The sequence below is a fragment of the Argiope bruennichi genome, chromosome 5, assembly GCF_947563725.1.
Source record: "Argiope bruennichi chromosome 5, qqArgBrue1.1, whole genome shotgun sequence".
Classification (NCBI taxonomy): Eukaryota; Metazoa; Arthropoda; class Arachnida; order Araneae; family Araneidae; genus Argiope; species Argiope bruennichi.
Genome location: NC_079155.1, coordinates 129,073,166 through 129,090,535, shown reverse-complemented (window position 1 = coordinate 129,090,535; position 17,370 = coordinate 129,073,166). Strand labels below are relative to the sequence as shown.

Below are 17,370 nucleotides of genomic sequence, written 5' to 3'. Positions count from 1 at the left end.
CAGAAATTTTAAACCACTTCTATAATAAGTAGACATTGTATTTTTTAAAAATTTGCCCTCCTAAGCCTGCTTGTCTACAGTCTTGATCATCTATATCGCTATCCCTGGCACATAACATTTCCGTCAGTATGCTCCTACAAAAAACTAATTTGCTTTGATTGGTCTGACAAATCCATAATCTTTTTCAGAGCCCTTCCAAATTACTCTACATAAGAGACATTATATTGAAAGCTAACATTTATGCAAAAATAAAATGAATCTTATGTATGTAATGAATAAATAAAATTTTACATATTAAATAGTTGGTGACTAGATTATCTTTTATTGCAGAATTTAAAAAAACTCAACTGGCACAGTATCGCATTTGTCTAATATAAAGTAGAGCTATGTAGCTCATTATTTTTGACTCTAAGTAACGTCTTTTTCTTTAAAAGAAATACCTGTTTTCGAATTAAAACATGTCTGTCTCATTAGAAATGACAGCCACTGCTTGAATATTTTTAATTGATATTATTAGGGAACTTTTTCAAATCTGATTTATCATTTTTTATCCATCAGTTATGATGCCTCTTTTCCAGAAATAAGCTTATTTTTTATAAGTGCGGTAAGGAACGCTTGTTTTAGCGAATCCAATTTTCTTTCGGCCAGACAAAAATTAAATAAATAGATAAGTTGGAAACCGAATATCTCTCTTCTAAATAAGCAATAGATATGATTCATTTTCTCGTTAAGAGAGAAAATGATCTAAAATTCATATTTCTCATTCCTCAATTTCAATAATTTTCCTCTTTCTCTATGTATGTACGGAGTGTCGCTTTTCGAATAAAGTGAATAGAATCGAAAATGTATTTAGCAAAACCTATGATAACATGTACAACTGGTTGCATTTTTTTTTTGAATTATCGAATTGGCTATCCACGAATTTCGTTTTAAATATCTAATAATCAACAATTCTGATGATAAAAACAATATTCCGAATTTCCTTACTCAAAATTTCTTTTTTAACCTTGCTCTTTGAATTTTTGAATTATAAAGTTCACAACAAATTCGATAGGGAGAGAGACTTAACAAATTTCATCCAAAATTTAATAGAAATCTTCCATTTTAATATGAAGACTCTGTACTACATTTCATCTTCCAGTTCTGTTCGTTCTATTGCGTTAATTATCGCGCTTACAGGCAGATAGGTATCATGCCAAAATTCTCTTTTTCTAACGAGTTCTGTGTTAAATACTGGTATTCTCTAATAAAGAAGTTAGCCTCCATTATCCGCGTAAAAGTTGATGATTCGTTAAAAGGTAGAATATTTCCGATGTTAACAATTCTTACACTTTGAATATGACTCCATTTAATTTTAGTTTTCAAATAATTTATAGACTTAAAACTATTTCTGTCCCAAGAGTACCAAAATCCCTTTTTTCAGTTTTTGTTGAAATTGAAATCCAAAATTCGCCCAAGATTTCGTCTGTCATGGCTTCTTTTCTTTGTCAAACATGAACTTTTATTCTTTGAATCCGCTTTCTTCCTTTCGGTCCTTTATGTAACCCATTTTACTTTGAGTAAAACTTTTTCTGGCTGAAATTGAGTTTCTGAAGAGATTGTGCGCCACTCTCTTTTTTATGAAAGAATAGCTACAAAATTCTTAGAATTCTCAATCTCGTTTCCGCTTCTGTCTCACTCACGATTCTATTCAAACACTTCGAGTGCCTGCTTTGGAAGTCTACTTGCACTTCGTGCAGTAATCCTTTCCTTCCAGCGAAATGCACAATAACTTCCAATCTTAAATCAGCTCATCAAGTAATGGAGTAATCGGATGGATTATTCAAATTGAATTTCAAAATTGTTGATACCTATCAAATTTGAAACCAAATTTGTTAAAAGGTTGACTTCCTGCTCGTCTGAACTTAACAAGAATATATACTCGATAACGCCAAAACGTGATGATTTAAATGTATGAAATTTAGTATGTGATTTTTTTACTGCAATTGCAGTTCTGTGTGAAATACTGGTATTCTCTAATGAAGAAGTTAGCCTCCATTCTTCGCGTAAAATGGTGGACCTTGAGCAAGGATTCAAATGCCTTGCATGGCATTGGCGAACCATAGTTGTGAAGTTTTAATCTTTGGCGTTAAACCAAGGATTTTACAGAGTCTTATCTTGTGATCTCTCACGATTAATCCATGTCATTTAGCAATAGGTACCTGAAAATTGAAATTGTACTTTAGAGATGTTGTTTCCAACCAATTAAAATTTAATTTTGACACAAAACTATAATCGTAGTCACAAAATCATATGGTAAAAGAATAGACCGAGAGAAAGACAATTCTTTGACGGATTTTATTCCAAACTTGATAGCTATCTGCATTTATATACTAAATTGGTGTACCAAATATTACCCATCTAACTCTCTTCATTTTGTAGCTATTATGATAACTTATATTTGTACAGATAGACTTCCTCTGAATGGATTTCGCTTTAAAATAAATCTACAAATCTAGTTCACAGACCATATATCAGATTTTATCAGTCTATCTCAAAGTTTTTTTTTAATTATCTTTATCACAGATAGACGGATGGATAGACACAATGCAAATATGTGTTTTTGGAATTCGGGGATGTATGAAACGGGGATTCGAAAAAATCTCGAGTTCGAGTTTTTAAATACTTTTCCTGTACTTCGCATACGAGAGAGTAAAAGTCAATTCAAAGTTTGCTTTTCACGGTCAAGGGAAAGCGTTTGCTTTCCTATTCCGAATTATAAATGCACTTCATCTGCCATGTGAAAGGTGTCTAATTCTTTAAAAGAGATCAACGACTTGGAGAAATGAAATTAGTTTTCAGAGATTATCGTTAGAAAGAATCTGCCATTTCTCAAGAAAGTGTAAAATTTAAAAAATTTTCACATTATAGTTAAACTTTCGCGATGTAATTAAAATAAGCTTGCAGAGGATAGCATAATTTTGAGTACTGAGTATTTTAAATAAATAAAAGTTTTAAAATATTGTATCTGATTTGATATCTGATATATTATAAATATCTTTATGTTAAAATTGCTTTAGATTTTTTTCATAAATATCAAATTATAAAAAGTTTTTTTACACCATTAAATAGATGATTTGTCATTAGTAAAATATTTCATCCGGGTAACACTTTGATTTGAATGAAAGCTGGGATATTTTCGAACGAATTCAAAGGGCATATTGAAAAGAAAGCCGCTCTCGCATCGAGGTCGAAGAAAAGCGTATTCGCGATAGATGACACCAACAGATATAAAATCATAATCATGAAATGCATGCATTTTTTTACCGTGTGTAGAAATATTTTATTTTTTATGTAGGCATTATTACAATTTAATTTTGCATAATTTTATGTATTCTGAAAAAAATTTAAATTAACTTCTGTCGTAATTTATCTACATTTCATTCTCGATTCATTATCGATATTCATTCATTATTTTTTAAATGTAATGCTGCTATGTCACGTCTTCATTCACGAGTTATTTTTGTGTAAAAACAGCACAGGCGAACTGCCTTTTTAAATGTTGGTCATTCGAGAATTTCAACTAACCACATCCGCATCACCCGCTCTTCCACAGTTAACAAATGCAAATGCGTTTTAAATAAAATGCAGGTTGCCTAAAAAATTTTTGTTTAAATCTTTTTTTTTTACAACACTATTTACTCCAAAAATTAAGAACCGTGTTATAAAAGAGATACAGGGGGTAAGTTATTATATTCGGATTTTAAATTAACCGCCTGTTGAATTCCAATCCTTCTCTCGCAAAAGATAGCTCTCATTCATGCATGTTCTCCTGCAGACAGAGCGGAGAGAATGCTTACGTGAACGAGAATTGTAGCTAATGATTTTCCTTTTAATTTTCGTCGGAACCCTTGGAGATATCTATGTAAAGCTTGTACATGGGAAATGCGTAGATTTTAGGTAAGCGACATAGTAAAATTGCACGCGACTTTTAAATATAATGCCACTCATATGAGTCAAAATGTGAAGTAAAGTCAAAAGAAGTAGTTACAAATCCATTTGAGCATTTACAGTAACTTTGCCCCAGTACACTTCGATTTTGCAAAATATATTTTCTTTCTAAAATTTTTATGAGAAACTATAAAAGAAGACAGTAGGGATACAACACAAAAGGAAAGGCAATGGAGAAAGTGATGACTTATTCTTGGCGAAAGGTGGCTTATAAATACGAAATAATTTCATGACACTCCAGAAATTCTGAAGCTAAATTATAATGGTTAGCAATGGTAAGTTGTAATTCTTATCACTATTATTTTATAACTTAATTAATTTAAGGATAACTAAATTAATTTTTAAAATGAGACAATATAGATATATATAATTGATTTTCAAAGATATTACTTGGAAATACTATATAGAAATTATACTAATCAGCTTTATTACCTCAGATTCAGAACTTAGTATTGGCAAGACACCTCGACAAATTTTCACAAATGTACAAGAAACGAAGCTTCTGGAGTACATGGCTTCTAAACTATGTTGCGGCCTTTCTATTGAGATAGTAAACATACTGGTACATCTCTATGCAATCAGCAATAAAATAAAATTCCCGTTGAGCTGAAGCCATCCTGAAAGGGCTTCGTTAACTTTTCTTAAGAGTCCCTTTCGTTGCGCTCTCCTCGAGGGACCCGCTTGAGGCACAGTAATGAGCGTGAACATTTTTGTTGATGAAGATTTCTTTCCTTTGGTTGTGATGGATGGCGATAAAAAAGTAGTCCATCCGTATGTAGAAAATAGCAGAGAGAGGGCTTTTTTTAACCGATTCAGCGACAAAAGCAGTGGTTCAAAGTAAGAAACTAAGAAGAGAACTCTGCCATTCAAAAAAAATTAACGCCGTAAAAAATAACTCAAATAAAAGAAGGGAAAGGGCTTCTAAACAGGTGTCTTCAAACAAAGAGTATAATGATTTTTTTTCACAGTGTCTGTTCGACTCTTTTCAAAAATCAAATCGCCAACAAAATGGTTTCTGTGTCGCAATTCTTGAGAATGAACTCATGATTATTCGTCTAAGTTTGACAAATTATTTACTTTAAAATCTGTCATTCAGATAATGATTATGATGATCGGTACAACTTATAATAATGAAATACCGATATTCCATGGGTCATGTTATTTATAGACTTTATGGAAATTACAAAAAATAAAATCAAAAAAATAAACATGATAAAGATATTTGTTTTTATAGCTTAACATATTTTATGCAACAAATAACTATATCTAAAGAAATAACATACATACTGTAGGCAAGCTGTCATCATCTATATATATGCATAAAAATGCTAATACTCTTGAATTACCATCATTTAATTGTTTTTAAAAATGTGTTATGAGTCTTCAAGACTATGAGTAAGATTAAAAGTGAGTTTTGTAAAAGTACTTAAAAAGATTTTTCAAAAAATATGTCAACAGCTAACCCCATTTCTCCTACGGATTTAATTTTACGTATCAACATTCGCCTCATTTAAGAGCAGTTCGGGCAAGACATGTCCTTCGAAATTGAATTCTGATGCTTATTAAAGCAGACGGCTGTATACATCAATGATCAATAGGTCGAAAAGTTTCACCGTAGAAGAATAGAGAAATGAAATTTGAATTCGACTGCTGGTATAATGCTGTCTGGTTATTTTTTTTAAAAATCTATGGAAAGGCAATTCTAAATGTATGAAGAATGGAAGATTTTCCCTTCTTCAAACATTTGGAAGTTATGTTAGTGTAAATCGAATTTTTACGCGCCACTTAAGATATTATTCGCGAACAAAAATATTTTAATGTTTACTCATTTTAAGAATATCTTGAATCCAAATTTAAAATAGCCCTTGGTTGCAGTTTTAAACAAAATATTTTGTAAGTGGTTTAACCTTAACCCGCCCAATTTGAAAAAAAATATATTTCTAACGATAATAAAAGCGGACGCGTGTATTTAAAAAAAAAAAAAAAACGGAAAAGCCACGATTTTTTCAAATTTTAATGTATTCATTTTCCTGCCTGCCGCTATCTAGGATGTAGCGTTTTCACAGTCTTATTGGATAATGATTATTATGAAAGCAATATAACAGCAAAAACTTTCACGTTAATTTTTAGGAATGTACAACTATTTCTTTGATTTCCAAGCATTAAAAGAAATCCTTAAAATCAAATATATATAATAATAATCTCGTTACTTTTCAGAGTGATATGTGAACAGTGAAATGCATGCTTTTTTTAAAACTTAAATTCAGAAAAATGTCCCAAATAATATTATTTTACATCATTTTAGAATGTAAGACATTTTTTTTTAAAAATTATACTAACTTAGTCGCCGCGTAAATTTTTTTCTCTGATTCTAATTTTTTTTTTAAATATTTGATTTATTCCTTTTTATTTATGTAAAAGAATTAAAAGCAACTTGTAAGTGTTGTTGCTTCATCGTTTTTTTTTTTGTTGTTGTTTTTTTTATTTGTCTATTTAGTCATGCGTTTCACTGTTTTAAAACTATTATATAAAAATTATTCTTATTTTTTTGTCTAATCATATCTATAAGAAACATTTTAAGGACTCCTTTGTTTCTTTACTATGTCTCTAATTGAATTTTTTGAAAAAACAGTTTTTAAATTTTATTAACATTACTTTACAAAATAAAATAAAATTCAGCTCATTATTATTCCCACTTATTATTATTATTATTTAGTTTTTCCCAGCAATTTGAAATCAAAATATGAATCTTTGATAAATTTTTTATTTTTTTGAGAAGGGGAATTAGTGTTCGAGATGAATAAAAATTAATTTCAAAAATGAATATATTCTCTATAGTAAATACTTTTTCCAATTACGATCGCTGTACCTATCTTTCCACGTATTGAAAAAAAAGATCAACTGTGCACATTTTGTCATTTATTTATATGGTTTAATTATCTTAAATATGTGCATTAAAATGAGCTAAATTATTCTTAAATCCGTGATCAAAATGGCAAATAAATTCATTAAATCTTGAATATCATATTTTCAACATCCTCATGTCACTAACACATGAATCTGCATGACTGCATCGTTAGTTTCTCGTGATGCCAAAAGTTCAGTACATTTTCATACTGTTTATGCGACAAAATTTCATTTGCGTACCAACACGTTTCATTTCTTTTGCATTTTCAAACTTTCTTTGTAACTATCTACATAACATAACGCCTTCCTGTGCCCCCGGTGCCTATAACGCTAACCAGTTGGATGAGCACAAGATGGAAGGAAGTGGGAAAAAAGAAAGAAAATTTATTAAAAGAAAGAAAGAGACGACAAACCATGCAGGGATCTCCAGAGAGAATCCCAGTGGTGTCAAATCCTACATAACTATATTCAATTTTTGTTGAAGTAATAACTAAATGGAGGGGACAAGAATACTTAAGCAAATGGTGACTATGAGTTGAACTTACAGGGAAATGAGATTACCAACAGAAAAGGAAAAAAATTGATAAATTACATTGAGAACATCTGTATGACATGTATAAGCATATAAACAATCACTGCAGATGTCAGAAATCTGTAGCGTCCGTCTGGGTCCTGTGGTTTCGATTTCCTTCGTGAGAACAGCACTTTTGAGCACTTTCGAAATTATAATTTCGGCTGCTTTTGACAAGTGGTATTTTGGTCTCAGCGATTGTATAGTCTTAAAGAGGTCTTGGAATTAATGAATATGGTTTACTATGGAGTGGATCTTGCCGCATGAAAGGGTATTCGATGCAACTCCCCTGTACCAGTCTTCCTCTAGACTTGCTTCTGGTTTTCTCATGTGCCATGAGAGAGTCAGTAGGCATTCGGTAGCATAGTGAATTGGGTATCCTATCTCCCCACAGCTACAGCAAGGAGAGTTGGCCAGATAGAATCTGTGTAGGTATGTCGGGAATGGGCCGTGTCCAGTGAAGAAAAGGGCATCCGCTCTGTTCCAGTTGGCCGCGTAAAGAGACACTTTTAGTATTATGTTGAATGTGGGCCGGCCTGTTTCGCCTTCTTACCATTCCTTTTGCCATCTCTGTTTGGAGAATGTTCTTCAGATGACATCTTGGAAGCTTCATTACATTCCGATCTTGATTAGAACTAGCCGTTGTTTTGGCTAGTTTATCAGCCGCTTCATTTCCGTCATAGCCTACATGATCTTTTGTAAAGTTTAATCGATATCCGCTATTGGAGATGAATAAGCCGAAATGTTATGAATGTTATAGGATTGTTGTCAGTGTGAAGTTTCATTGCTATAGTATTTTCCAATTTAGTTACTGTAATTACTTTATGTATGGTTTGTGGAATAAAAATTGCAGCTTTATTTGATGTGGGTGTGAAGATATTCCAAGACATCGGCAAACCTTGTATTTTATTGTTGTACACATATGGCTCTTGTACCAAGAGAATGCCCGTTTTCAATTTTACCACAGCAGGGTGGAAGTGAGTGGTTGCTGTTTAGCTCTGCCGAGGTTAATTTGGAGTTTATTTAAATTTTTTTTTTTTGCTGGAGAAGGACGAATTCAGAGTGATGTTAGTTGTTATTAATAATCCCTGGTCCGTTTAAATTCTTTTAGCGCTTTTTGGTAGCAGGGGCATCGTGGGTCTATGGCCATATGGTAGATGTGCAGGTTTGTTCCATTGAGTCTATTCGATTCTGAGCAGTGCTCATTAGACATGCACTTCCAGGTGTGATGTCGTCCGCTGCAGCGACCACAGAATGGGATATCATTTCTGCACTGGTCCTATTGGCTGTGTGGGTGAAGGTATGGCAGGTTGAGCAATGCTTGACACGATGAAATTCCCTCAGATGAATCATTTCCCAATTAATAGCAATCCTTCCCAAGTTTTTAAGACGATGAAATGCCTCACTAGGAGCTTCGAGGATGATGTGTCCTCTGTTCTGCCTCTCACTTTAAAGCGAAGTTTTAGATCGTCTGGATTTTCCGTATGTGCACAAACTGCCCTTTAAACATCTTCCATTGGTACGTTTTTGGACACATTATATAATACTAGGATGCTTCATTCCAGGCGTTTTAGTTGTTATATTTTCAGTAATAGTTTCTTTTTCTTTCAGGGTTTCCATAAGCTTCTGCAAGTTCCGTAAGCTTCAGCATGTGATAGCCTCATTTCTGGATTCGTCGAACTGATTTGATTTTGATAGTAGTTTCTAACTTTTGGAGTTCCTTTTTAACGAGGTCCTCTACGTTTGTATTCGGCTTTTCTTCTTTTGGATATATAAGAATTGTGGCCATACTCTTAGGTTTTTTCCTTGCAATTTCTGCATAGGGCAGACTTTTTTGGTTTTTGCTTACTGGCAGGAACGATTGCATTTCTGTGAACTGTTCCACCTTATCAGTTTGAGCAGGTGCTGCCGTTTCTGGTTTTTTTTTTTTTTTTTCGATATTCTAATATTCAACACATCCAGAATGCTGTTGGCTGCCTGTAGAAGAGGTGTTGTTAAGTGATTCTGGACTTCGTTCCCCTTTTTGCGTTTTTGTTCACTATTGACTACTTCTCTCAGTTTAAGAAGTAGTTCCTTGGTCAACACACGTTCATATGTTTGTGGTAGAACAAACTAGACCCCAACCGATGATTATGATGAAATCGAGTTGTTTCTTTATCTCATAGAGAGGGGAAAGTTTCCGCTCTTTTCGTTGTTGGAGCAGGTTTGCATTGAGTCTATAATAATTTCTGTCATTTCAACACTGTGTAGAACTTATACCGAGATGAATATGAAAATATGATAAACAATGATTTTACAGGCTGTAGGGGAAGATATTCCCTTGTACTCGATCCACCGTCCTCAATGCCATGCAAGCTTAGAAATTTTATCTAAATTTTTAAAAAATCACACACATATTGAAAACTTAATGTTGTTGACGGGGTTGGATAAAAGTCTCTAACCAACTCTACATTTTGTTACTGATTCACAGTTAAAAAATTCCTTTTTTCTTTTTTTGTTCTTCTGTTTTCTTTTCCTTTCACCCACCCCACCCTTTCACTCTTTTCCTTTCTTTTTGACATCATTAAGAGGATTATATGTCTGTTTCAGCTTCCAATGGCATTGTAAAAACTTAATTAACATTATTAGTAGAGGAGATGGTAATAGAGAGAAAAAACCCAAGGAAACATATTATTAACTTTTTTTAAAAAAAAATATTTTATCTATCATTTGATATAGAAGCTAGCAACTTTGAAGAAAATCTATTAATAATTTTGAATGTATAATTAAAAAGAGTTCTTTTATTTTTCTTTTCTCTCTCTCTCTTTCCCTGAAGACTGCTGTCGACAGATTTTTGATATGAGAATTTTAAATGTGAATTATAATTTAAAGCGAAAAGTTGAATTAGGAAGAATTTTAGATGGTACAGCTTTATTTATTTATTTATTTACGTTTATAAAACTAAATAAAATATGTAGTTACAACTGTGCATTATCTTGAATGAAATGCGAATGACATCAAGTTCTTATTTTTACATGTTAATCCCAATAATATGGAAGAGAATACATTATGATAAGGTGTTAGAATTTAATGTGTTGTTTTAATGGTACTATTAAGGTGTCAAAATTACTAGAATATATAAAATTGGAAGAAGAATGTAGGTAATCATCTAATTTAATCATTAACGAAACTGGTTCGGAATTTTCACTTTTTACTAAGAAATCCCATGAGAGCAAATAAATGAATAATATATACATACATACACACACACACACACACACATATATATATATATATACAAATATACGTATACATACATATACGTACACGTAAATAAACATACACACACACACACACACACACACACACACACACACACACACACACATATATATATATATATATATATATATATATATATATATATATATATATATATATATATATATATATATATATATATATATATATATATATATATATATATATATATATATATATATATATATACAGAGCGCCTGGTAGATCCGATATTGGCTAAGAAACACTATTGTTGTTAAATACAGTATTGTTGCTTTGTAAAAATAATCTGCGTGAGTCTCGTAAGTGTAATTATTCAGTAGTGAGCAGAAAAGACAAAAATGCCAGTTGGTAAACACTCTTTCAAGATAAACACTTACCTCACCTTTTTTTTTTTTTTTTTTTTTTTTTTTTTTTACGTATTTGAACTATGCTTGAAGTCAAGAAAGTCCTACGTATTACGCTTGAAAGTCAAAAATTTGATTCATGCACAATTTGCAATAATTAATCACCTAATAGAATCAATTAGCTGATCACGAGGATGTGAAAAATGCACAAAGTCCTTTTTTTTTCCCCCTCCCAATCCGACAGAAAGCAGAAGATAAATAAACGTGTGTCTAAATATTTTTGATGGTAAGTTTACTACACTGTAATATATATAGCTATACTGTCCGGAGAGTAACAAGAATGCAAAAGCGGGGCAATTCACCGTCGGTTTTAAGGGTCGCTGTGATTCCGAAGGTCAGAGGTCAGGACGGGAAACCGACCGACACCGATATGGAGACCTAGAAAGACTTTCCAGCTGGCGTTGTTAGGGATTTACGATAGTGGGGACTCGACAGACAGGAAACGGGATGAGTTACGAGGTCACAAAAGGGGGTTAGAAATGGATGAAGGTAGAAATTTTGTAGATCTCTTATGGAACTCAGAATGTGAGACTCTGTTTCTTAGAAATTTTTTTTTCCTGTTACTGTTAGAAAATTAAAGTGGTTGATAACCAAATTAGAAAATTAATAATTGAATGTCCTCTGTAACCAAAACCATGTTTCGGTAATAGAGAACTTGCTGGATTTAGAAGTAAACGAGTCATGCTATTTAAAAGGAACAAAATAAGATTCCTATTACATGTCTTAGAAATATAATCCAGAAAAAAAGTAATTTTGCTCAATAGAATTTTTTCCTTCAATCCATTTATTCAATTTTTATGGGTTTTTTTAAACCGCCAAAAGCGGGACATGGATACTTTTTTTAATTGATTATTATTTTCCAATCAGTTGAGGTAAAAAATTGTTGTTTTATAAGAAATTCTTGAGTTAGACTAGCCCTTGATGAATTCCATGAAGGGATTTCTGCTCTTTTGGAAGCACCTCATTAATGCAAAGAGATGATACTAAATGTGTTAAAAAATCTTGAAACTTTTAAAATAGCATAATCAAGACTTTTGGGTAAATGTTTTGGATGGAAAATTTAATAATCAGTATGGGGTATTATTATTATAATTTTATGGGTTGAAAAAAATTTGACATTTAGCTTTATGTTTAAAAAATGCAACACATTTCATCATGTGTGAGTTGCTTTAGAAAAGTAATTCGGCAAGTAATTATTTAAAAATGTAATTATTTATTTCTGCGTCAGTTGGTAATTATCTAAAATATCTTTCCATTTAAATAATAATCCGATTCTGAAATATTATGCTGGCATCCTGATTTCGAAATTCAGAGAATGAATTATAGAGGATGGCTCTATTTATAAATAGGTTAGGCTTTACATTTCTTAGTAAAAAATGAGGCAAAGAAAGAATTTTCCTACATTATAGAATGGCTCTGATAGTTTTATTTGCATATGTAGTATTTGGCCTGCGTGCTGAAATGAGGAATAACCAAGCAGCTGTCCCGTAAAGCTTTCTCTTTCAGTATTCTTCATATGGTAGTGGAATAGACAGTTCTCTCACTGTTGCAGGAAAAGGATGGGATCCTTTCCACGTCCTTTTTCTGCGAAGACACAAAAAGTAATGTCTAAAGATTTAGATGGTCGTTTGTAGAAAACAACCTGATACGCACCATTTACTAATAGGAAGAAAAATGCACTCTCTGACTTCACATTCTGTACACATATGCAGTTGCTAAAAAAAAGAGATGAAAGGGAAATACTGAAGGTCAACATCTGCTTGCAGATGTTCAGCGGTTGGAAAAGGAACTGCCTGTTGAAAAATGCCCATGTATCCACAGACAGGCGTACAGTGCAATTATCTGACGTTCTAGTATCTGTATTGCTTCCGAAGTAGCAACATCTCTGCCGCTTCCAAAAGTCTTCTTGTCGTTATTCAAGAGAGATAGCCACTTGTAATTAGGTTGTAATTTGTATTCATGAGTTTATATGTACTCCTCTATTCACTTTCAATTATGGGAATGAAATAGCTTTAAGTATTATAGAAATGATGAGATCTTGCTGCAAATATCCATGCTACAAAGACGGAAACTTGACCGTATATACGAATCAAGTGCACGATAATCCGTCGAGAGTCAAATGGGAGCACATTTGACTCCCGACGGATTATCGTGGTACATTTCGTATCCGCTGGTACATTTTGTCAAAAAAAAAAAAAAAAAGGACACAAGAGTTTTTTAGACAAATGAAAAAAGGTTGAATTTTCTCACGGCAGTTTAATGAACAACACTTTAAAGGCCTGTTTACAAAAACAGATAACCGTTACAAAATGAAACAACAAAATACGAGTCAATTAAAATAAAAAATCGGTTTTGACTATACATACTCAATGAAAAAAGTAGAACACTTCTAAATAGTTTAAATAGAGAATTCTTCCATAATTGGCTTTGATTTGCTTGAAAAATTCGGTTTAGCATCAAATCCTAAAAAGTTTGATTGTCTGTTTGGCAAAAGTTTCCCATACATCATTCATGGATCTTCAAAACTCAGCTACAGATTCATTAAAACTGCTTGTCTTCTCTGTGAACCCGACGAAAAATTCCTTGCCAATATGTTTTTATAAGGCTGAAGTTGAGGCTTTTAATAGATTAGATCAAAACTGAATATTATTTGCTACAAACTTATTTTTAACCCCCATTAGCTGTGTAAATTCATTCGTATTCTAAATTCGCTCCGTTATGCCAGTCATTTTTGTCTAGCTCAACGCCGCAAAGAAGAAGGTATGATTGACTATACTCGACATTTGGGTATCGTTTGTGTGCTGCCACTTAGGAACACTAGGCTTTTTTTTTTTCCCTCAGCACTCGATTGCCTCGATTCCTCCCATCTTTCCGAAGAATAAGTCTTTTCTTTATGGCCGAAACAATAGCAATAGTATTGATCTGGACCATTTAAATTAAATTTATTCTTCTCAGAATCTATAACAAAGTTCCATTTTGAACTCCAGGACGTGGATTCTTTTTTTTTTTTTATCTGATTGCAGTCGGTGTTCATTGTGGCTTTCAATCTATTTTTGGTGCTTTTTTTTTTCTGTGAACTTCTTGGACCTTTTCATGTAGTTGTACTCATTTCCTCTTGAATCGTGTATGATACCTACATTATTTTGAGCTTTGACAACACTTCTATCCATTTCTTCCTCGTGATTTTCTTTATTTGCATTGCGCCAATTTTTTAGGTCTGCCGGTTTTTTTTTTTTTTTTTTTTTTTTTTTTTTTGTCCCTTGATTATTAAGAGTTCCAATTCCAAACAGTATTTGGACTAGTATGAGCTGTCTTGCTGCCTCTCTCACACCTTTACCAGCATTTTTATAGGCGACAATTTGGTCTTTTTGAGTCTTCCTTTGAAGATTTCCTCTAAGTGTTCTAAGAATGAAGGAAATGACGGCTTTCAATAATCTAGTATGTTTTTCTTGACAACAGCAGTTAAAAGAATGAAATATCCACTATTAAGGTTTACAGTGATTTCCCCTTCTACTATTTTTTTCACCTATCAAAAATCGATAGATACTGTTCATGAAATTTTTATTAGTGGTAGTTAAAATTTACTCATTTAAAAAGGAAAAAAAAAAAAGCAAACATAAAAATTTGGATCAATAGGATCAAAATACAAAGCATAATTTACAAATACAATTGTCCTTCTACTTTTTTCACGTTATGTAATAGTTTAGATGCAGTATGCACCAAATAATTCTCAACTAATAGACTTTAAAGAGAGCGTAAGTATAATTAGACTAACCACGACTTAAAAGAAATGTGATTTTGATTCCGATTCTTCCTGCTCACACACTCACATATACTTTCTGTTGTAGGTTTTCATCACGCAGAATTTTTATCTTCGATTTTGCCCGAATCATGGTGAGTATAACTATCTTTAATTAATATAACAAAAAAGTTTGGATTAGCTTAGACGAAAGCTTATTTTCGTCAAACGCTTTTATTTAAGTTGACTTACTTCGCAAGAATGGAATTTTACAAATATTTTTGCAATTATTTTGTTGTGCCTTGAACACCCATGTGACCATATATCGTTTTAATATCATCTGGAAATTATCAGTTGATCGATTCGCTTATTTAAATTTTAATTTCCTTCTTATATATCCGAAGGGTTATCGTATATCTTTATTCCCTTCGTATATCTTCGAAGATATCTTCGTACTTAAGAAAAATTAACTTAAGATTCCTTAAAATCTGTAATACAAAATCTAAATTTGCAAAAAAGACTATAATTTAATCTTTCGAAAATCCATCTTTTAGTACAGTAATAAAAGGGTATTGTTAAAATTATTTCATTAAGTTTACTTTCTATTTGTCATATTAATTGCTTGAAGTGATTATCGAAGATTTTAAACATTTATTTAGTTTTTACTTTGAAATATCTGTTGCTTGATTACAAAAACTTCTTCTAAATTCTTTAGCTAATTGTTAAAAAATTAAAAATTTCATTATGAATTTTTTCAACTCATTGTGCGTATCTCAAAATCTTATTTTCATTTTCGATGTGCAATTTCTGATTATTTAAGTAAAACTGGTTATGTCTGTAACCGAAACAAAAGGAGACTCTAATGAAAGTATTAAATATAAGCGATAATGGATGTCCAAATTCTTCTTAAATAAAAATCGCCAAAACAAATTATGTTTTATAAATTATCATTTTTAAATAAACACTGAATAAATTCTTTTAATCAGAAAACTCGTTATGAATGATTTCTATTGGAATATTTTTCAACAAAATTTTCCTTTTTGTTATTAAAAATCTCTGAAAACTAATTTTATTCTAATTTTTGTTTGTTTGTTTTATGTCTGATGCTTGTGCCTAAGTGAGATTCTAAGGGCAAATGATATCTATAAAACTGCTCTTAGAATGCTACAAATTTAGGAATATATAACATTTTCAAGTTACAAGGGCATCCGATTCTATGCCAGATGGGCGATTAGTGGATATTAATGATTGTCTTTTAATCCTATTTGATTAAATTTTTCAGTTTTCCATAAATTATAAATTAAAATAAAACGTTTTAAAACTTTTCTTTCAAAATTCTATTGTTTGCATTTTTGGAGCCAGATAATCCTTTATCTAAATAGTTCATTTTCATATTTCATAATAAAGAACAAACATTAACCCTCTTTCAAACTCTTCTTTAAGTCATTGAGCAATAGTTTCCCATACCTTTAATTGTCTTCATACGTCTGCGTTGAAAAAGTTCAATCGCCATAAGTAAGAAACCACAGTGCCACTCTCTATAGTCGCATTTTTTTTCTTATTTACTTAATTTAATTCTCATGTCGTTGAAATTATTTATGCAAAATTTATTTGGCGTAGTTCCTTCAGAATTGTGGCAACTCATGCTATAGAACTTCTCTCCCAATGCCTTCGAGAATGTGCGAGGGAAATGGTTTGAAGAAATCTGGGAAACACTTTTCCAACATTTTGGGAATAAACACGAAAATAAATATATTTTGATATTAATTAAAATTTTAGGATTAAAATACTTTGAATACTTTGGTTTAAAAAAAATTTTCATTGAAATATCTCCCAGAGACAACACACGAAAATATTGCATATAAAAATGTGCTTTATCCAGTTGTGTTCATTTATCTGCAGAGTTACTTTTTAAGCCGGACAAATGAAAGCTCGTTTTCGATAAAGTTGGAAGAAATTGAGCATTCTTTTACGCGTCATGGAGATGCATTTTCCAAACATTCAGACGCCCCATGCAAACCAGTTTTACAGGGCAAATATGCCATAATTCGTTTTCAAATTTTTTCAACCTTTCTGTTTTCAGCGATGTTTTTATAAGTATTAAGTTCCTTTTCTCATTCATTCCGAGAAGAAGCAAATAATATCGTTGACAAAAGTCAGACGGTTTGTTTAAAAGAAGAGGATCGCAACGCAAGATGAATCATTTTTCGACTTCAAATCATTTCAAGACTTTTTGGCATAATTTTTATTTCACTATTTGTAACTGGAGAGAGCAGTCAGTGGTCAGTGCCCTACATAAATATTTGTTCTGTAAAATTTCAGTTTTTCTATTGTTGTGGACTTTATTCAAGCGATACACTTGTCCGGTTTGCTCTATCCAGGCGAGTTGTCACATTTCGAGAATCTTGACACCTGTTGTGAAGCTGCTCAGCAAGCAGACGTGTTCGCATCGTCTTCTACAGACGGATGCTGTGGCT

The 17,370-nt window shown here is 32.0% G+C and overlaps 1 protein-coding gene across 5 annotated transcripts in view; it reads left to right on the top strand.

Moving 5' to 3' along the window:
• LOC129968736 (Na(+)/H(+) exchanger beta-like) overlaps positions 1–17,370 on the top strand; it is a 149,608-nt gene that overhangs the window by 66,635 nt on the left and 65,603 nt on the right. For all 5 annotated transcript variants that reach the window (XM_056082933.1, XM_056082934.1, XM_056082931.1 and 2 more), the window contains one exon: positions 15,003–15,048. In XM_056082933.1, coding sequence (XP_055938908.1) covers positions 15,003–15,048 — 46 coding nt within the window. The remainder of the gene's footprint in view (positions 1–15,002; positions 15,049–17,370) is intronic.